Source organism: Drosophila guanche, unplaced genomic scaffold (assembly GCF_900245975.1).
Source record: "Drosophila guanche unplaced genomic scaffold, DGUA_6, whole genome shotgun sequence".
NCBI lineage: Eukaryota > Metazoa > Arthropoda > Insecta > Diptera > Drosophilidae > Drosophila > Drosophila guanche.
The window spans coordinates 95,298-114,069 of record NW_022995786.1 but is presented as its reverse complement, the minus strand read 5'-3'; the positions used below and the strand labels follow the sequence as shown (position 1 = coordinate 114,069).

The 18,772-nt window shown below is 41.3% G+C and overlaps 2 protein-coding genes, 1 long non-coding RNA gene and 1 pseudogene across 7 annotated transcripts; 1 reads left to right on the top strand and 3 right to left on the bottom strand.

Annotated features, from left to right (window-relative positions):
- Positions 1 to 2,068: 2,068 nt before the first annotated feature.
- On the bottom strand, positions 2,069 to 3,504 carry LOC117591523 (annotated as a pseudogene).
- A 3,877-nt stretch (positions 3,505 to 7,381) lies between these two features.
- On the bottom strand, positions 7,382 to 14,879 carry LOC117591512 (N-alpha-acetyltransferase 16, NatA auxiliary subunit). The gene is made up of 8 exons (XM_034284805.1): positions 14,742 to 14,879; positions 14,287 to 14,399; positions 14,074 to 14,229; positions 13,168 to 13,656; positions 12,296 to 13,083; positions 11,525 to 11,952; positions 7,753 to 8,405; positions 7,382 to 7,693 (listed from the first exon to the last, which is right to left on the bottom strand). The coding sequence occupies exons 3-8, from the start codon at positions 14,128 to 14,130 to the stop codon at positions 7,436 to 7,438; spliced, it is 2,673 nt and encodes an 890-aa protein (XP_034140696.1). The 5' UTR covers positions 14,131 to 14,229; positions 14,287 to 14,399; positions 14,742 to 14,879; the 3' UTR covers positions 7,382 to 7,435.
- A 76-nt stretch (positions 14,880 to 14,955) lies between these two features.
- LOC117591513 (28S ribosomal protein S14, mitochondrial) lies at positions 14,956 to 15,635 on the top strand. The gene is made up of 2 exons (XM_034284806.1): positions 14,956 to 15,052; positions 15,110 to 15,635. The coding sequence occupies exons 1-2, from the start codon at positions 14,990 to 14,992 to the stop codon at positions 15,431 to 15,433; spliced, it is 387 nt and encodes a 128-aa protein (XP_034140697.1). The 5' UTR covers positions 14,956 to 14,989; the 3' UTR covers positions 15,434 to 15,635.
- LOC117591514 lies at positions 15,369 to 16,634 on the bottom strand. Of its 5 annotated transcripts, XR_004574409.1 has the most exons (6): positions 16,411 to 16,631; positions 16,197 to 16,255; positions 15,975 to 16,105; positions 15,882 to 15,909; positions 15,496 to 15,819; positions 15,369 to 15,436 (listed from the first exon to the last, which is right to left on the bottom strand). It is a non-coding gene; the product is annotated as an uncharacterized LOC117591514 (long non-coding RNA). The 5 variants fall into 5 exon arrangements; XR_004574411.1 differs by having other exon boundaries at positions 15,975 to 16,146; positions 16,197 to 16,634; XR_004574410.1 differs by having other exon boundaries at positions 16,193 to 16,631.
- Positions 16,635 to 18,772: the final 2,138 nt, after the last annotated feature.

Below are 18,772 nucleotides of genomic sequence, written 5' to 3'. Positions count from 1 at the left end.
GTATCATGAAGTCTTTATTATTAAGTTTATAATTTTCCATTATTAGTTTCTAAGTTATATTATGAGGTGAAATTCTGAAGTCATAATTTAAGTTCGCGGCCCACAGTAGCCAACAGCAGCAGATCAGAGCAAAGAGAACGGCGACGCGAACCAACAGCAGCAGAGCCAAAGAGAACGACGACGTGAGCCAGCAGCAGAGCCAAAGAGAACGACGAAGTGAGCCAGCAGCCCGAGAGCGGCCAGCAGCAGAGCAGAGCAGAGAAGCAGAGCCAGAGAACGACGACGCGAGCCGCCAACAGAACAGAGAGAACAGAGAACAGAGCCTTCGAAATCGAGAGCCAGCAGCAGAGCAGCAGAAAGAAACGAGAACGACGACGAGAGCCAGCAGCAGAGCGGCAACGGCAGAGCCAGAGATCAACGCCGAGAGCCAGCAGCAGAGAAGCAGAGCGAGAGAGCAAGGACGCCGGAGAGCGGCCAGCAGCAGAGCAGAGCAGAGAAGCAGAGCCAGAGAACGACGACACGAGCCGCCAACAGAACAGAGAGAACAGAGAACAGAGCCTTCGAAATCGAGAGCCAGCAGCAGAGCAGCAGAAAGAAACGAGAACGACGACGAGAGCCAGCAGCAGAGCGGCAGAAGCAGAGCCAGAGATCAACGCCGAGAGCCAGCAGCAGAGAAGCAGAGCGAGAGAGCAAGGGCGCCGGCAGCAGCCCGAGAGCCACGGGCGTGGGCAGCGACGGCAGCGCAGCCCGGACAAGGGACCGCAGCTAAGGGCTCGCGATCGCCACGCAGAGCTCGCCTCGGGGAGAAATGTTTCGAACACCGGGAGGACCAGTCGAGATCGCTGCGGCGACAAAAGTGAAAAAATTAAAAAGTGCGCCATAACCCCACCGTTGCCCACGAGAGGCTCAAGACACCGTTGACCACGAGAGGCTCAAGGACCGAGCGCCAGGCGAGGAGACAAAAGACCGATAGGCTCGAGAGGATCGGGTAAGCGAGGCTGTGGGCCTCACCCTTTTTCTAGTACGACTTAGTTTGGTGCGACGTAGGTAGGGACATATGAAATTTAAGTACATACGGCGGTAAGACAGGGAAAAGGACAAGGAAAAATATGAAATAAAGATATGAGAATAAAGAAACAAAACTAAACAATGTGCTTGTGTGTAACAGTGTAAATTTAACCCTTTCCCCACTCCCAAAGTGCAAGACGGTAAGTGTGGTCACTAAGCAGGTCACTACCGCGCCAGACCGCGGGCTCTCAAACGGCGCGTGCCTGTCTCCGAAACGGGTGCTGCCTAGGTACTACCAGGGGCGCTCGCGTCGGAGCAGACAGGGGCGGCTACACTGCCAGAAGGCGTCTCCACTAACCACCGGATGACCGGTGTCGATCAGGTTCCCTTTCCGCCCCATACGCCCACCTTTCCACACACGGCGTCTCCATTTCCGCAATCTCGGGTCTCGGCGCTTTACAAATTTCTTTGTAAGGTGGCCCTGGAGAGGCTGAGCTACGTCAGCCTTCGAAAAGACTACCTTACAAAGTAAAACTGGTATAATTTGGAGAACAAAATAATAGCACCATCTATCAGATTACCAAATTGGGATCCGATTGGGTCATTGTTATAAATATAGACATAGATTATGATATATTATGATATTTTAAAGTTAGCCCCACCCCCTTTCGCCCCCGCAAAAGTCATTACCTACGAAATATCGCTTTTAGTTTCCTTGTATCTTCAAATTTGTGGCTGTGGGAGATTTTCGCCCTTTTGCGGGGGCGGAGCTAATTTGTATGCATTACATACATGAACTTTGTGCACAAATACAATATACCCTATTTATTCTTCGAGTATCAGGTATAAAAAAAATATTTTATATTAAAAACGCTATGCCGTGGCCCACTTTAATTCCTGTGACTGAGTCGGTATAAATACATGATCTTTACAGTATTTAAAAAAAAGCAAGAGCATCCGTTTATTTATCAGACATTCGCATCAATATATTGTCTCAACTTTTTAGCACGAATTGAATTTAGCAAGGTTTATATCAAATACAAATAATGAACAATGAATGTTTAGAGTTGCGTATATTTAATTACGACTTTATATATACAAACAGAATGCGGATATTAAATGTATTTAAAAAGCAACAAGCTGTAGTTCTTCACAGTGCAGATACCTACAACCGAGTATGTTCACGATGCAGGAATAGACCAGAATTTCTTTCCGCACTAGCGCCGTTCTTCTATTTTGTTGCTAAAAAATTGCTGTCTGTAAATTGGGGGTTGATGTGTTTTTGAGTTATCGGCAAAGCGTAGCCACATACATATAAACGGAGATTAATCTCAACTTGTCGCAGCTCACTACACCACTGAATTTCTACATTAGATATATTTAATGCTAGCTTAGAAGTTGGCTTCGATTAGCTCACGTTTTTAGAAATTTTAATTTGTTTAATATTGATCTATATTCTAGTTGCTGTTTCTTTATAAAGTTCAGCTCATTTTTGTTACGTTTTCTTTTGTTACTTGTGTTGCAGTTTCTGATGTTGATGCTGTCGTTTTTTTTTTAATGTATCGTCTGTCTTTGTCTTAAGACGCTGCCACTGCTGTGGCCGAAACTAGCATCGTTTCACTGAAATCGATATGATTCAACTCGAGTTGTTCCTCTTCAGCACGTAACTTTTCAGCCTCTTTCTCTTGTAGTTGTGCCTCTAGCTCCTCTATATTGCGAAAAATTAAATATTACCTCTAACCGTATTTTGTTCCGATTGAAGCTGGTGACCAGATTGATAGCGGTATCCTTTTTACTGGAATCGAGCTCGTAGAGACTACAAGCTCCCTCATACAAGTGCAGTATGGATGCGTTGTGCTTGGCAATAAACTCATCGTTAAGCTGCTGGAGGGTCTTGCTGCATATCAGTTCTTCCGTCGCCTTGTCAAGCACCTTCTGAACGTGCTCGTTTAATGGCTGCTGTTTAAAGGCGCTGGACAGCGACTTCATAAAACGAATAATATAGCTATGGATCTCAGGATGCGCTTTATTAACGACACGGGCACGCTGTATGGACTGAAGCATCAATAGCAGCTTGTTTTTACGATAGTAAACCTCGAAGGCCAATAAATGCGTCTCAATGCGTTCTTTGGCTAGCTGCTGCAACGGCTTGAGGAAGTCAATGGCCCTTTCTAATGGTTCGTCCGTTCGTTCCAACTTCTCTGCCACGAGCTCATCAAGTTGCGGCGCGTCAGGATCTGTCTCCTGGCTAGCTTGCTGATTGGATTTCTGATGCTGTTCGCGCTTCACTTGTGCTTGCGCAGCCTGTGCGCTCTCAAGCTCAGCTTTTTTTTTGCCTTGCGCTGTTTGCTGCGCAGCTTCTTTAACTCAGACGAGGGACAGTTTTCTATTTCAGATAAAAAAAAAATTTCATAAATTAAAAAAAGGAAAATCGCTGTGAGACGCTTCGTACGCGTCACAACTTTTATATCCGCTACCACTAAGCAAACAGCTCATAGAGGAGTCAAAGTGACTTAAAACTGGCTGCCTAATCAGTATAGGGGATTGGCTCCCAGTGCCTTCGGCTCTTGGTGAGAGAGCCTTCGGCTGAGAGAGTTTGGCGTGTGTGCTCTATTGAGCATTGTACGCAAACCTGCTTTACACAAGTCAACAGTGCCGAAATAAAATTTTTTTTCTTTTCTTTACAAGTCGGATTCGTAATTTCATGTGTGCGGTGACACATACTTACATTTGTAACTACATATGAACATGGTGGCTATGCCTGTATCTATTCTCGACTTCATATGCGCTTTAATTTTTAGCGCTTGAGCCTTTTTGCATTTTTATACCCGGTACTCGAAGAGTAAATAGGGCGTATTGTATTTTGGAAGCGTTTCCGACCCCATAAAGTATATATATTCTTGATCAGCATCAATAGCCGAGTCGATAGAGCCATGTCTGTCTGTCCGTCTGTCCATCTTGTTTGTCGGCTAGTTCTCAGAGACTATAAGAGCAAGAGCCACCAAATTTTGGCTCCAGACTGCTGTATGCTCACACTGAAACCAGTGTATTTCAAAAATGAGCCCCGCCCCCTTCCTCCCACGCAAAAGGGCGAAAGCCTCCCAAATTTTGAAGATAAAAAAAACTAAAAACGCCATTCCGTAGGGAATGGCCATATCTATCAGATCATCAAATTGGGATCCGATTGGATCATTATTATAGCCACTATGAAATTAATTTGCAGTGGCTAAACCCACCCTGTCCCGCAGCTTTTGTTGTTTTTTTTCACATTCTCTCATTCACACTCTGCTTCGTCCTCTTCCTCTGCCGCGAGTCTGCAGTGTGTGGGTCTACGGAAGGGGGCGAGCTAAAGGAGCGTGTTGGTGTGAGAAGTGTTGTAGATGTAGATGACAGAAAAAATGTAAAATTTGTGACGTGTAAGAAGCGTCTCACACGTCCCTTCTCGTTTTTTTTTTGCATCTGAGTACCGGGTATAAAAAAGAGTTTTGTGTTATTCCCCAGATTTTAAGGAGTCTTTCCTTTCTAAAAATGTGGTTAAGGTTCTTAAAGTTAAACGAGAAGGGACGTGTGAGACGCTTCTTACACGTCACAACTTTTATACCCGTCACTCAGGACTACATCTAGATGTAGAAGACATCGCCAACCACTAGATATCGTTCACATTACAGAACACGTAGTAAAAAGCCTACTAAATAAAACGCATACAAAAAATAGATCAGTTAATCGTATTTTCCAATTTATGAGAAATTTAAAACAGCAATAAAATTGGTACTTTTTTCCCTGCACATTCTGTGCAATAATGACCGCTAGGTTTCACAGCAGATTTTTCGAAAGTGGCGCCATCTATGAAATTTTCTGGTACGCAACTTTGATGGTCACTCTTTTTCTAATACAGAGCGTAGTACATGTATGGTGTATAGCAACAAACTTCTGTCAGTATGTCGTAAATGCAACAATTCAATAGCTTAATGATACAAATTCATTTTACTTATACAAAATACTAATTGCTCCCGGCCATAAGCCCTTTGCGCTAATTTGGGGCAAACAGCCACCAAAACTGGTCATTGGGACAATAGTGCATCTGCACCTGTGCATCTGCACCCGGTGTTTTGTCAAATTTTAAATTTTTTCTTCATCTTTCATCTACATCTACAACACTTCTCACACGAACACGCTCGCCGCCCTTCCCTAGACCCACACACTGCAGACTCGCGGCAGAGGCAGAGGCAGCGCCCGCACACAAAAAAAAAAACCAATATATGCTGCGGGACGGGGTGGGTTAAAAGTCGGAAGAGACTCGGGCAGGGCGAGGGCAGAGACAAGGGCCGAGTGAAGCAGAAGCAGAGTGTGAATGAGAGAATGTGAAAGAAACAACAAAAGCAGCTGGACAGGGTGGGTTTAGCCATTGAAAATTAATTTCTTCCTTCTGGCTATAATAATGATCCGATCGGATCCCAATTTTTTGATCTGATAGATATGGCCATTCACTACGGAATGGCGTTTTTAGTTATCTTGTATCTTCAAAATTGTAGGTTTGGTAGGTTTTCGCCCTTTTGCGGGGGCGGAAGGGGGCGTGGCTCACTTTTTAAATACACTGGTTTCAGTGTGAGCATATATCAGTCTGGAGCCAAAATTTGGTGGCTCTAGCTCTTATAGTCTCTGAGAACTAGCCGACAAACGGACAGACAGACATGGCTCTATCGACTCGGCTATTGATGCTGATCCAGAATTTATATATACTTCTTGGGGTCGGAAACGTTTTCTTCTGTGCGTTACATACAACCGTTATTCCCCACAAATACAATATACCCTATTTACTCTTCGAGTACCGGGTATAAAAATGAGCCCCGCCCCGCAAAAGTGCAAAAAACCTCCCAAAAAATTTGAAAGATGAAAGAAAACTAAAAACGCGATTCCGTAGGGACTGGCCATATCTATCAAATCACAAATGCAGTGGCTAAACCCACCCTGTCCCGCAGCTTTTGTTGTTTTTTTTTTCACATTTTCTCATTCACACTCTGCTTCGTCCTCTTCCTCTGCCGCGAGTCTGCAGTGTGTGGGTCTACGGAAGGGCGGCGAGCTAAAGGAGCGTGTTGGCGTGAGACGTTTTGTAGATGTAGGTGACAGTTGAAGAAAAAATTTAAAATTTGACAAGACACCGCTAAGGTGCAGATGTAGTACTGAGTGCCGGGTATAAAAGTTGTGACGCGTAAGAAGCGTCTCACACGTCCCTTCTCGTTATCGCAGTGTAGATGCAGATGACATACGACGAACAAATTTAAAATGTAAAATTTGGAAAAAATCTCACTTGTGACGCGTAAGAAGCGTCTCACACGTCCCGTTTTTAAAGCGTTTTTAAAGGCTTTTAAGTTATTTAAGAAACTTAAGTAAAACTGGTACAATTTGGAGCACCATCTATCAGATTACCAAATTGGGATCCGATTGGGTCATTGTTATAAATATAGACATAGATTATGATATATTATGATATTTTAAAGTTAGCCTCGCCCCCTTTCGCCCCCGCAAAAATCATTACCTACAGAATGTCGCTTTTAGTTTTCTTGTATCTTCAAATTTGTGGCTGTGGGAGATTTTCGCCCTTTTGCGGGGGCGCAGCTAATTTGTATGCATTACATACATCAACTTTGTGCACAAATACAATATACCCTATTTATTCTTCGAGTATCAGGTATAAAAAAAATATTTTATATTAAAAACGTTATACCGTGGCCCACTTTAATTCCTGTGACTGAGTCGGTATAAATACATGATCTTTAGAGTATTTAAAAAAAAGCAAGAGCATCCGTTTATTTATCAGACATTGGCATCAATATATTGTCTCAACTTTTTAGCACGAATTGAATTTAGCAAGGTTTATATCAAATACAAATAATGAACAATAAATGTTTAGAGTTGCGTATATTTAATTACGACTTTATATATACAAACAGAATGCGGATATTAAATGTATTTAAAAAGCAACAAGCTGTAGTTCTTCACAGTGCAGATACCTACAACCGAGTATGTTCACGATGCAGGAATAGACCAGAATTTCTTTCCGCACTAGCGCCGTTCTTCTATTTTGTTGCTAAAAAATTGCTGTCTGTAAATTGGGGGTTGATGTGTTTTTGAGTTATCGGCAAAGCGTAGCCACATACATATAAACGGAGATTAATCTCAACTTGTCGCAGCTCACTACACCACTGAATTTCTACATTAGATATATTTAATGCTAGCTTAGAAGTTGGCTTCGATTAGCTCACGTTTTTAGAAATTTTAATTTATTTAATATTGATCTTTATTCTAGTTGCTGTTTCTTTATAAAGTTCAGCTCATTTTTGTTTGTTACGTTTTATTTTGTTACTTGTGTTGCAGTTTCTGATGTTGATGCTGTCGTTTTTTTTTTAATGTATCGTCTGTCTTTGTCTTAAGACGCTGCCACTGCTGTGGCCGAAACTAGTACCGTTTCACTGGAATCGATATGATTCAACTGGAGTTGTTCCTCTTCAGCACGTAACTTGGCAGCCTCTTTCTCTTGTAGTTGTGCCTCTAGCTCCTCTATATTGCGAAAAATGCGAGCGTACTGAAAACGTTGTTGACACGCCTGCTGATATGCAGAGGCTTCTTTCCCACACTCTCCAAACACATTCCCGTCTTTCAACGCAGTGTAAACTTTGATGGCTTCCTGTAGAATTTCAAAATTTAGTGCCAAATCACCACGTTCTTGGTGTAATTAAATATTACCTCTAACCGTATTTTGTTCTGATTGAAGCTGGTGACCAGATTGATAGCGGTATCCTTTTTACTGGAATCGAGCTCGTAGAGACTACGAGCTCCCTCATATAAGTGCAGTATGGATGCGTTGTGCTTGGCAATGAACTCATCGTTGAGCTCCTGGAGGGTCTTGCTGCCTATCAGTTCTTCCGTCGCCTTGTTAAGCACCTTCTGAACGTGCTCGTTTAATGGCTGCTGTTTAAAGGCGCTGGACAGCGACTTCATAAAACGAATAATACAGCTATGGATCTCAGGATGCGCTTTATTAACGACACGGGCACGCTGTATGGACTGAAGCATCAATAGCAGCTTGTTTTTACGATAGTAAACCTCGAAGGCCAATAAATGCGTCTCAATGCGTTCTTTGGCTAGCTGCTGCAACGGCTTGAGGAAGTCAATGGCCCTTTCTAATGGTTCGTCCGTTCGCTCCAACTTCTCTGCCACGAGCTCATCAAGTTGCGGCGCGTCAGGATCTGTCTCCTGGCTAGCTTGCTGCTTGGATTTCTGATGCTGTTCGCGCTTCACTTGTGCTTGCGCAGCCTGTGCGCTCTCAAGCTCAGCTTTCTTTTTTGCCTTGCGCTGTTTGCTGCGCAGCTTCTTCAACTCAGACGGGGGAAGGTTTTCTATTTCAGAGCAAAAAAAAAGTTTCATAAATTAAAAAAAGGAAGATCGCTGTGAGACGCTTCGTACGCGTCACAACTTTTATACCCGCTACCACTAAGCAAACAGCTCATAGAGGAGTCAAAGTGACTCAAAACTGGCTGCCTAATTAGTATAGGGGATTGGCTCCCAGTGCCTTCGGCTCTTGGTGAGAGAGCCTTCGGCTGAGAGAGTTTGGCGTGTGTGCTCTATTGAGCATTGTACGCAAACCTGCTTTACACAAGTCAACAGTGCTGAAATAAAATGTGTTTTCTTTCCTTTACAAGTCGGATTCGTAATTTCATGTGTGCGGTGACACATACTTACATTTGTAACTACATATGAACATGGTGGCTACGCCTGTATCTATTCTCGACTTCATATGCGCTTTAATTTTTAGCGCTTGAGACTTTTTGCATTTTTTTTTTGCATCTGAGTACCGGGTATAAAAAAAGAGTTTTGTGTTATTCCCCAGATTTTAAGGAGTCTTTCCATTCTAAAAATGTGCTTAAGGTTCTTAAAGATAAAAAAATGAGTTGGCAACTATTTGAAAAGTGCTTATGATGGTGGTGATATTATTTTTATACCCGGTACTCGAAGAGTAAATAGGGTATATTGTATCCACAGAAAGAAACGTTTCCGACCCCATAAAGTATATATATTCTTGATCAGTATCAATAGCCGAGCCTATGTCTGTCCGTCCGTCTGTCCGTCCGGCCGTCCGTCTTGTTGAGCGCCTGGATCTCAGAGACCATAAAAGCTAGAGCCACCAAATTTTGCATCCAGACTTCTGTATACTCACACTGTTACAAGTGTATTTAAAAAATGGGCCCGCCCCGCAAAATTGCAAAAAACCTCCCAAACAATTTTGAATATGAAAGAAAACTAAAACCGCGATTCCGTAGGGACTGGCCATATCTATCAAATCACCAAATTGGGATCCGATTGGATCATTATTATGGCCACTATGAAGAAATTAATTTGCAGTGGCTAAACCCTCCCTGTCCCGCAGCTTTTGTTGTTCTTTTCACATTCTCTCATCCGTTTTATGCTAACTGAAAATTGTTCATCTTCAGCACGTAACTTGGCAGCCTCTTTCTCTTGTAGTTGTACCTCTAGCTCTAGCTGGATTAGATTTCTTTTATCTTGAAAATTGTAGATTTGGGAGGTTTTCGCCCTTTGGCGTGGGCGGAAGGGGGCGGGGCTCATATTTGAAACACACTTGTAACAGTGTGAGCAAACAGAAGTCTGGATGCAAAATTTGGTGGCTCTAGCTCTGATAGTCTCTGAGTACTAGGCGCTCATCAGGACGTACAGACGGACAGACAGACATGGCTCTATCGACTCGGCTATTGATGATGATCAAGAATATATATACACAAATACAATATACCCTATTTACTCTTCGAGTACCGGGAATAATGAACCAGACCTTGATCCAAAAAAGATTAATTTTTGTGTAATTTTTTTGGCTGGGTCAAGTTTGACTCCGAATTATGACCAAATGGAATGGCACATGGATGCCAGTTGTCACTCAAAATATAATTTAATACACACTTTATCATATTTCAATTAGATAAGAAGCATCGTTTTCAGTAAGCTACACAATAATATTTACAATTTCTAGATATTGTTTTTTCAGTCTCAGGTACAACATGGGCACTATTTAATAAATTCATTAAATCTGATTCGGTTATGAGAAATGTCTTAATTTGAAGTTAGTGTGACTAGAATAGAAACAAGAAGGAACGTGTGAGACACTTCTTACGCGTCACAACTTTTATACCACTGCCCCTGCAAATTAATTTCTTTATTCTGGCTATCATAATCATCCAATCGGATCCCAATTTGGTGATCTAATAGATATGGTCATTCCCTACGGAATGGCGTTTTCTTTTATCTTCAAAATTTAAGATTTGGGACGTTTCCGTCCTTTTCTTTGGGCGGAAGGGGGGCCCATTTTTTAAATAAACTTGCAACAGTGTGAGCATACAGAAGTCTGGATGCAAAATTTTGGTGGCTCTAGCTCTTATAGAGTCCGAGTATTAGTCGCTCAGCAGAATGGACAGACGGACAGATAGACATGGCTCAATCGACTCGGCTATTGATGCTGATCAAGAATTTATATACTTTATAATTTATATACATAAACCATTATTCGCACAAATACAATATACCCTATTTACTCTTCGCGTACCGGGTATAAAATATAAAGACAGAAATTTAAAAACAGGTACAACTTTTTTTGTTAATGAGGAATACTAAACTATATGAAAATATTAAAAAAAAATTGTAAATCGCAACAGTAATTGCTTTGTTTTGGTCAGGAACAAAATGTGTTGTGCTATTATTTTTTTCGCAACTGTATGTAACCTTAGTGGGATACAATGTACATATGTTATACTTATGAATGTAACCTTTTGATTTTCAGTGAGCTACACAGTAATATTAAAAATGTATAGATATTGTTTCTTCAGTCTCAGGTACAACATAGTCACTATTTAATAAATTCATGAAATCTGCTTCGATTATTATGAGAAATGTCTTAATTTGATGTTAGTATTACTAGAATATAACAACAAAATATTTATCGAGAAATATGCAAGCATATTGTTGATTAGAAAATTTAGAAATATAAATTAAGCGTTTATTAAGCAAAATGTTGAATAACAGTTGTTACAGTGTAAGCATACGGAAAGGACGGAAAGACTGACGAACGGAAAGACAGACAACGCTTTATCGACTCGGCTATTAATACTGATCAAGAATATATTTGTATACTTTATAAGGTCGGAAACGTTTCCTTCTGCCTGCAACTTTTGGCTGCATCAAATATATTCTCAAAATGGCAATGTTCTTAACAACCATATCTAAGATTCTTCAGTTATGTACCAAATCGAACCGCTACCTCTAAAAAAAGCATTAACAAAATATAAGTTTTTAAAAATTCGTAGAATATAAGTTTTGCAATAAAATAAAAACCCTAACTCGTTCAAAAAATGTAATGCCTCAAATCTTTTAGAAAAGGTAGGTTTGATTCCTTGAAGGGAAAAACAGTTGGATTTTGACAAATAGTGTTATTAGTTTGGCGGTTTCAACATACCAATGTCAATCTCTTCAATGGCTGCTTCCAACTTGAGAGGTTTATCGTACAAACGTAGGTACACCTCGATGGCGCATTTGGAAGCCTTGAAGTAGAATGGATGTTGTCGCAGGACATCCTCCAGTCGCAACAGACCGACGTAAGCCCGAAGCGTCATCTTGCGCATGCAATATGTATGAAAATCAAACTGATCCTCTACAATTTCGGCAAAATGGCGCTCTACTTCGTGGCACTTTTTTAATGACTCGCCCCAGCGACCCATTCGTTGGTAAGCTAACGCACATTCCGTTTGGAACCACATGCACTGCATCTCATTCAGATTATCCATTGCAGAGACCCCCTCTCGTGTAAATTTCGCACAAATTTCCTCCGCCTCTTGCACCATGTTAGCGCGCAGCATGTACTTTGCGCATTTTGAATTGATGTACCTAGTTAAAATAAAATAGTAAGTTCAGTGACATAATCAAGGAGCATAATAACAAAATGAGTATATAACGGGGGGCGGAACTGCACGGCTATCTATTTTGCATAAGAAAAATGTACTTGTATTACAGTGGTTGGCACCAATACAATGTTCCGTTTTGCCTGCTGTATATGCTCACAAACGCACCTAAAAACTTTTGAATGTGTGCTTGCCCTCCACTTGTATATATTCATTATATAAGCTAAATCAATTTCAGGTTACTAACTCAATTCAAAATGCTTTTCAAAGGCTTTTAGGATCTAGTTTAACTTTGAATTTGTCTATGATTAATGAAATGAGATTCCTACCGATCCGCTGTATCCATACTCTGAGCCTCCTCCAGCCAGACATAAGCTTCAACAGCATCGCCGGCATGCTTGAAAATACGTCCCTTAGTTATAAGAAGTTCGATCAAAGTAGGCGTGTGGTCGATGGCGACATTAATGTACTCCAGGGCCCGATCTGTGTCCCGCATGTAGTCATAGTGCTGCGCCAAAAACAGTGCCGTCCACACAAGCGCAGAGGCCGGCTCAACGGGCGCACCAGAATCGGCATCCTTGCGGGAGAAGTGGCCAGAACGTGACAAATTTTCAAAGTAGTGCAGCGTGAGTTTCTCAATAACAGACGCTTTTTCAGACTCCTGATGCAGGGTGCGCACGTTAACAAAAAGCGGCGGGATGCCCTTGCGAAGGCCTCTACGCATGTACTCGTCGGCTACCGTTCGGAACTCCGAACCAGTTGCAACGTTTAACGGCAGACGGCGGGGGCAGAGCGCGCGTGGGTACTTCTCCTGGAACTCACGGTAAACGGCCACGACAGCGCTGGACTCTGAGACCTGTCGAGCGGACAGGTATTGTTCGTAGTAGAGTACGTTTTCGGGATTGCGACGAATCAGCGATTCAAAAATGGGCACCGCCATTTCATGCTGCTGCAACTGTATGTACAAATCGCCCATTGTCTCGCGCACGGCCAACTTATCCACAATCTGTGCGTTATACTTGATCAAATGGTCGAGGGCCTGTTCCAGTCGCGATGATTCGATGAGTATCTGGTTCTGATAAAGAAGCAGCTCCGAATGGCGATAGTCGTGCGCCTCCTGCCAGCGGAGTGAGATGTAAAATATGGAAATTTGGAAACAGATTATAAGAATTGAATAAATAGGTAGTTTCCTGTTACATACAATCGATGTCTGAGACTGACTAAACGTTTCCAAAATGTTGTTGGCCATTTCGTAGTCCCTTAGTAGATGATAGCTCATGGCAAACCCAATCCAGGAAGCGTGTTGAGAGGGCCGTAAGGTGAACAGATGATGACGGGTCTCCTTGTACCCCTCCAGATCGCGCATTTGTATCTGAAGCAGCGACAGATCCTTCAGAATCTGCAGATTGTCTCTTTCCCACTTAAGGGCATTGCGGTAGCACTTAATGGCCTCGTCATATTTCTTATCACTCCTCTGGAGAAGCCCATAAACATGCCAGCAGACATGAGAGCGTAGATCATTGCGCAGACCCAGGCGCACATACTTGTATGCCTCTTCGCGTCTCCCCAGACCATTTAGAGTGAGCCCTTTCATGGCCAGTGTCTCCCCATGTTCCATGTACTTTGGGTTTGATAGTATTTGCTTTGCCAGCTTGAGGCCATTTTTGTACTGCTTTAGTTCGTAGCATTTCTGGGTAAAAGCAAAGAAGCAAATAGTAGAATAGAGAGAGTAGAGTAGAATAGAGTAAAATAGAGAAACAAATTGCATTGGTACATTAGTCAAAAATAGTTTATACATCCCGCCCAATGAAAAAGTTTGAGGTTATGGGACCGACGAGAACACCAATATAATACCATATTGCAAAGTGCATTATAAGCTGCGGATTTGGGAGTTTGCGCTTCCCAATTGAGAATATACATACAAACATATGTACATACACACTCATGTAGACGGTTGGGTTTTAGCTTTAGCTAATTCCACAGTAGTGCCTAAAATAGGCACGCCATAAAAAAGCACATGGATGTTAATGGCAAGTGTTACAGACTGAAGCCGGCAAGGAATTTTTCGGCGGGCAAGAGGGTGGGAAAAAATTGGTTTATAACTTACCAGTAGCTTTCGGAAAAGCGCACCCTCCTTAGGGGGCAGTGGATCACTGGAAGGCATCTCTACAATGCTTCTTCTTCAGCTGCTGACGGTTGTCTTGCCTTTTAACCGAACTAAGCTTTGTTGTTAGAAATGATAATTTTTGGACGCGGCTCCCGGCTGAAGAAATTTAAGAATCAGTTAACTAATGCAATTTTATACACAAAAAATATGCACACACAGCGAAAAAAAAACGTTTGCTATTACGAGCAGAATTTCGAACTGATGGTGAGACAGCAACACACCAGGAACTAGAAATTTTGACATGCACACGGCATGGGCGCGTTTCCCTGTGAATGACAATGAACATGGTGATGTGATTAGATTTCGATTAAATCTCTAAATTATCAATTAATTTTGAACTGAAGCGGATCACATCAAAACATCACGCAACATAAAGGAAACATTACAGCTTTACATTTATCCATTTTAAAAATTCAATTGAAGGAAAAAGAGTTGGTTCGGTCTGCTGATAAAAGAGTGTGTTGGAGTGAATGGTGTAATTGTATGAGTGTGGGGGGGGGGGGGGGGGGGGGGGGGGGGGGGGGCGGCAGAGAGGAGGGAGTGTCAATTTAAAAAGAAATAGCCTCAAAACTTGTTATGTAAAACGTTGGATTATTAATTAAAATTACCCTATATCATGAATTTCATGGAACCATGAGGCAAAAGTTAACGTCTTCAGTGTTGTGCGCTTTCTCTCTGCTTACATTTAATTGAAACTAAACCACAATATAACGCAAATGACCCAAGCTAACAGAAATGAGCCATTCACCATAGTTGGCTTCAATCAGCTGTCGCCATCCGCCTATCGATAACTAAAGTAAACGATATCGATATGACCAAAACCTTGTAGGAGAAACCACAATTTAACAGCAACAGCATGAGTTCTTTGAGCAGAATAGGCGTTTTCGCATGTCATGTCGGGAAGATCGCCGGATTTGGAGTAAGTTTTACGTCAATCTCTAGACTTTAATGAGCTTCTATTCTGGTACACACATAGTTGCAGCAAGTGCGAACAAAGTATGCCGACTGGAAGATGATCCGTGATGTCAAGCGACGCAAGTGCGTCAGTGAACATTCCAAAGAGCGGCTTCGCGTTAATTCACTTCGGAAAAACGACATACTGCCCATTGAGCTACGAGAAATGGCCAATGCCGAAATTGCTGCTTTTCCCCGCGATTCTTCATTGGTCCGTGTTCGGGAACGCTGCGCACTTACGTCACGCCCGCGAGGAGTTGTCCAAAAATATCGCCTCAGCAGGATTGTGTGGCGCCAATTGGCAGACTATAACAAGCTCTCCGGTGTGCAACGTGCCATGTGGTAGACACTAAGTGAACATAATATTTGTTTGTGTTAACCTTTTATACAAAAAAAATTAATACATACACATACATATGCACACAATAGGCTCTGCACACTGTGCCCATCAAAGGGGAACGTTGGGATTTTTTTAAAGATGTGAAACTTTTGTTCACATTGGCAGCATCTACCATCCATGAATAAACAGCTCATGCTTTTCGACTTTCGTTAGAGATTCTAATCATCCAATCGCGAGCCCAGCCTCCTTCATGACCTGTTCAATCTCTATGTAGACGTGAAAGTTTTTACGGGATCCACGCAGATCTTCAATATTCTCCAGCCAGAGGTCTATTAGCAGGCTCTCCATCTTCGATAACCATTTTTCCCTGCCACCTGCTGTTCTCTTTGTTTCTGCAATATTGACAAATATTAATATTATTTTGAAACAACAACAGAACTAGTATATTACTTACCACGGCATAGAGGAAATTTAATAATTTTCTGCGAAAGACAGATCTTAAATAAAAATAAAACACGGTTAAAAAAAAAATGTTACTTCCACTCACACAAGAAAGATATTAAAAATTGTTGGCGCTATTTTTAAATAGACGAAGAGGGTAAGTCGTTGGCAGGTTGGTGAAGCCACCAGTGAAGATGGCTGACGCTAAGCTGTTGGCGTCAGGCGCTAAGCGTTTGTCTGAATCCGTTTCAGACACAAAAAATAATTCAAAAAGATTTCTGACAGATTCGAATAATGTAATAAAAGGTGAAAATAAAATTCTACCTACACACAAAATGGAGGACGATTTGGACAAGAATGTTCCTGTCTCCGTCAGCAGCAAAAATACTAATGTAAATGTCGGTAGAGATGTGCAAACAGACGATAAGAAACAAAGAGAGATTTATTTGTATGAGCACTAATTCAAAGGAGAAGCCAGTGTACTTCTATCGACAAAACGAAGCAATTTGTTCGAAAACAACAATATTAAAAGCGACCTATACTTATTTGAAAATATTAGACACATCAATCTTGTTGGTCTCAGCCGCATAACCCCTCTTGCTGCAATCTGTATAAACTTTATTTCAGTGGCCCTTATGAAGCCAATTAGATGGTTCTAAACGACGAATTTAAAAAATTAAACATCGATATATATATTCCCAAGAATTTCACTGAGTCTGTGGGTGTCATCAGGGGTATTCCAACAAATATCTCAGATCTGAAACTGCTGGACAATCTTAATTCAATAATTAAGATAAAAAACAGTTGAAAGAATTTTTAGGAGAACAAAGAACGAAATAAATAAATCTGTGCTCGTCCCAACCGAGACAGTGAAAATTGCTTTTGCGGGTATGAATTTATGACATTTGCTCGCTAAAAGCACTAACCAAATAGTATACTCTAATGGAAAATATTTGCAACGCAAAGTCAATTGCTGTAATTCATTATTTGTATACATATTCAGATGTTTATATCCGTTACCCCTTTCATCCTAAATTATATAAAGCATATAAAGGTCACACAAAAAACAAATATTATTTTGATATTGAAGCTTCTTCATAAAGTCTTGAGGGTTTTCATTTCGAATGGTATGTGAGATCAGAATAAAAAAAATATGCAAAAGATTTCAAGCGCTAACAATTAAAGCGCACATGAAGTCGAGAAAATAACCGACGACGAGAACAGAAATTTGAAAGATGTATGTACATATATAAACACATGTATATGCATATATACATATATATGTTTTTATATTTATCTGAAAAGATTTGTCTGTAAAAGATGGATTTGGTAAAAATGTTGATAATACGGCAGCAACGAAGTCGAGAAGCGACGGCGTTTCCATAATATGCATACTGTTTTGAATAAAGCAGTATAAAATCTGAATTTAAAACAATTACAGCATACAATAACACCAATAACAATAACACAACAAAATCAAATCATCAAAACGAATTTTCGTTCCATCGCACTTCAGAAAGTGAGCGCACCAACACATACATTACTTGCAGTGTCCGTGTGAATCAAGCCAGAACCGGTTTGGAGCGCTAAAAAATCATTGGCTACGCGCACTTATACAGATGTAGCTGGGACTTCTGGCTGCGTGCTCTACGCGCACTTATACAAATTTACCTGGGACTTCTAGCTGCATGTTCTACACGCACTAATACTTGTAGTTGGCTAATACTGCGACGTTGGCAGGGGCCTAGGACTTCGAGACGCACATTCAGCAGTGACGTTTCGCTATACTATACTATTTGGTTAGTGCTAAAAGTTACCCATTACATTCCTGCAATTAGGCAGTGCTATAACTGTGGTCGCACAAAAGCGATGCAAGAAATGTGGCAATAACATGTGCAACGAAAATTGCAATACCAACAAGTGCATCTTATGTCAAGGTGATAGGCACAATGCGTTTGAGAGGAACAAGTGTCAGGTTTGGGCCAGAGAAGGCGACAGCAATAAAGTCATGGCCATTAAGAAACTGGCAAGAAAGGAAGCTCTAAAGCAATTTTCCTTTCAACAAAACTATGATCAGATTCGAGACTATGACAAAAACTTTCCTCAAATGGTAAACAAAAATAACAACAACAACAATTCATGTGAGCAAATACCGCAAGTTATGAGCAAAAACGAACAATCCAACCAGGTATTAAAAAAACATTCATATAGCAGCAGAGTGATTCAACACACTGTAGGCTTTTTCCCTGATCAATGGCGTACAATCAAAGTCATTCCCATCCCAAAGAGGGGTAAGGATATCCATATCTATCAAAACTATCGACATATCTCCCTCATCTCGGTATTGGCTAAAACGCTCAATCTTATAAGAACGAGTCGCCTAGATATGTTCTTAGAAAAACGTAACACCTTGCCCAGACGATATTATGCCTAACAAACGGGTAAATCAGCAGCCATGTGCATAAATGATCTCATCAATAACATGGCCTGTGAGAAGAGAAGGGGAAAATTCGTTGCAATTGTAGTAGTAGACATTGATAATGCATGTAACTGCGTTAGGCTTCAAACTCTACAAATGCTAATGGATTATGAACACATTTCCACGCAATATACTGACTGGATTGTCAATTAATTTTTGTCTAGATTCCTAAAACTGTATAACTTCAGTAAAGATATCAAAGGTGGGTTGCCTCAAGGCTCCTGTCTCTCAGGGACAATTCAGACAAAAGTGAGCTTTTTTTGCATGCTGTAACTACCATCAAAGCGGGACTCAAACCCACGGTTTCGTCCAACATCTTCAAATCCTTCATCAGATCTCGGCAAGAACATGCCATTACTAGTTATACCCGGTACTCGAAGAGTAAATAGGGTATATTGTATTTGTGGGGAATAACGGTTGTATGT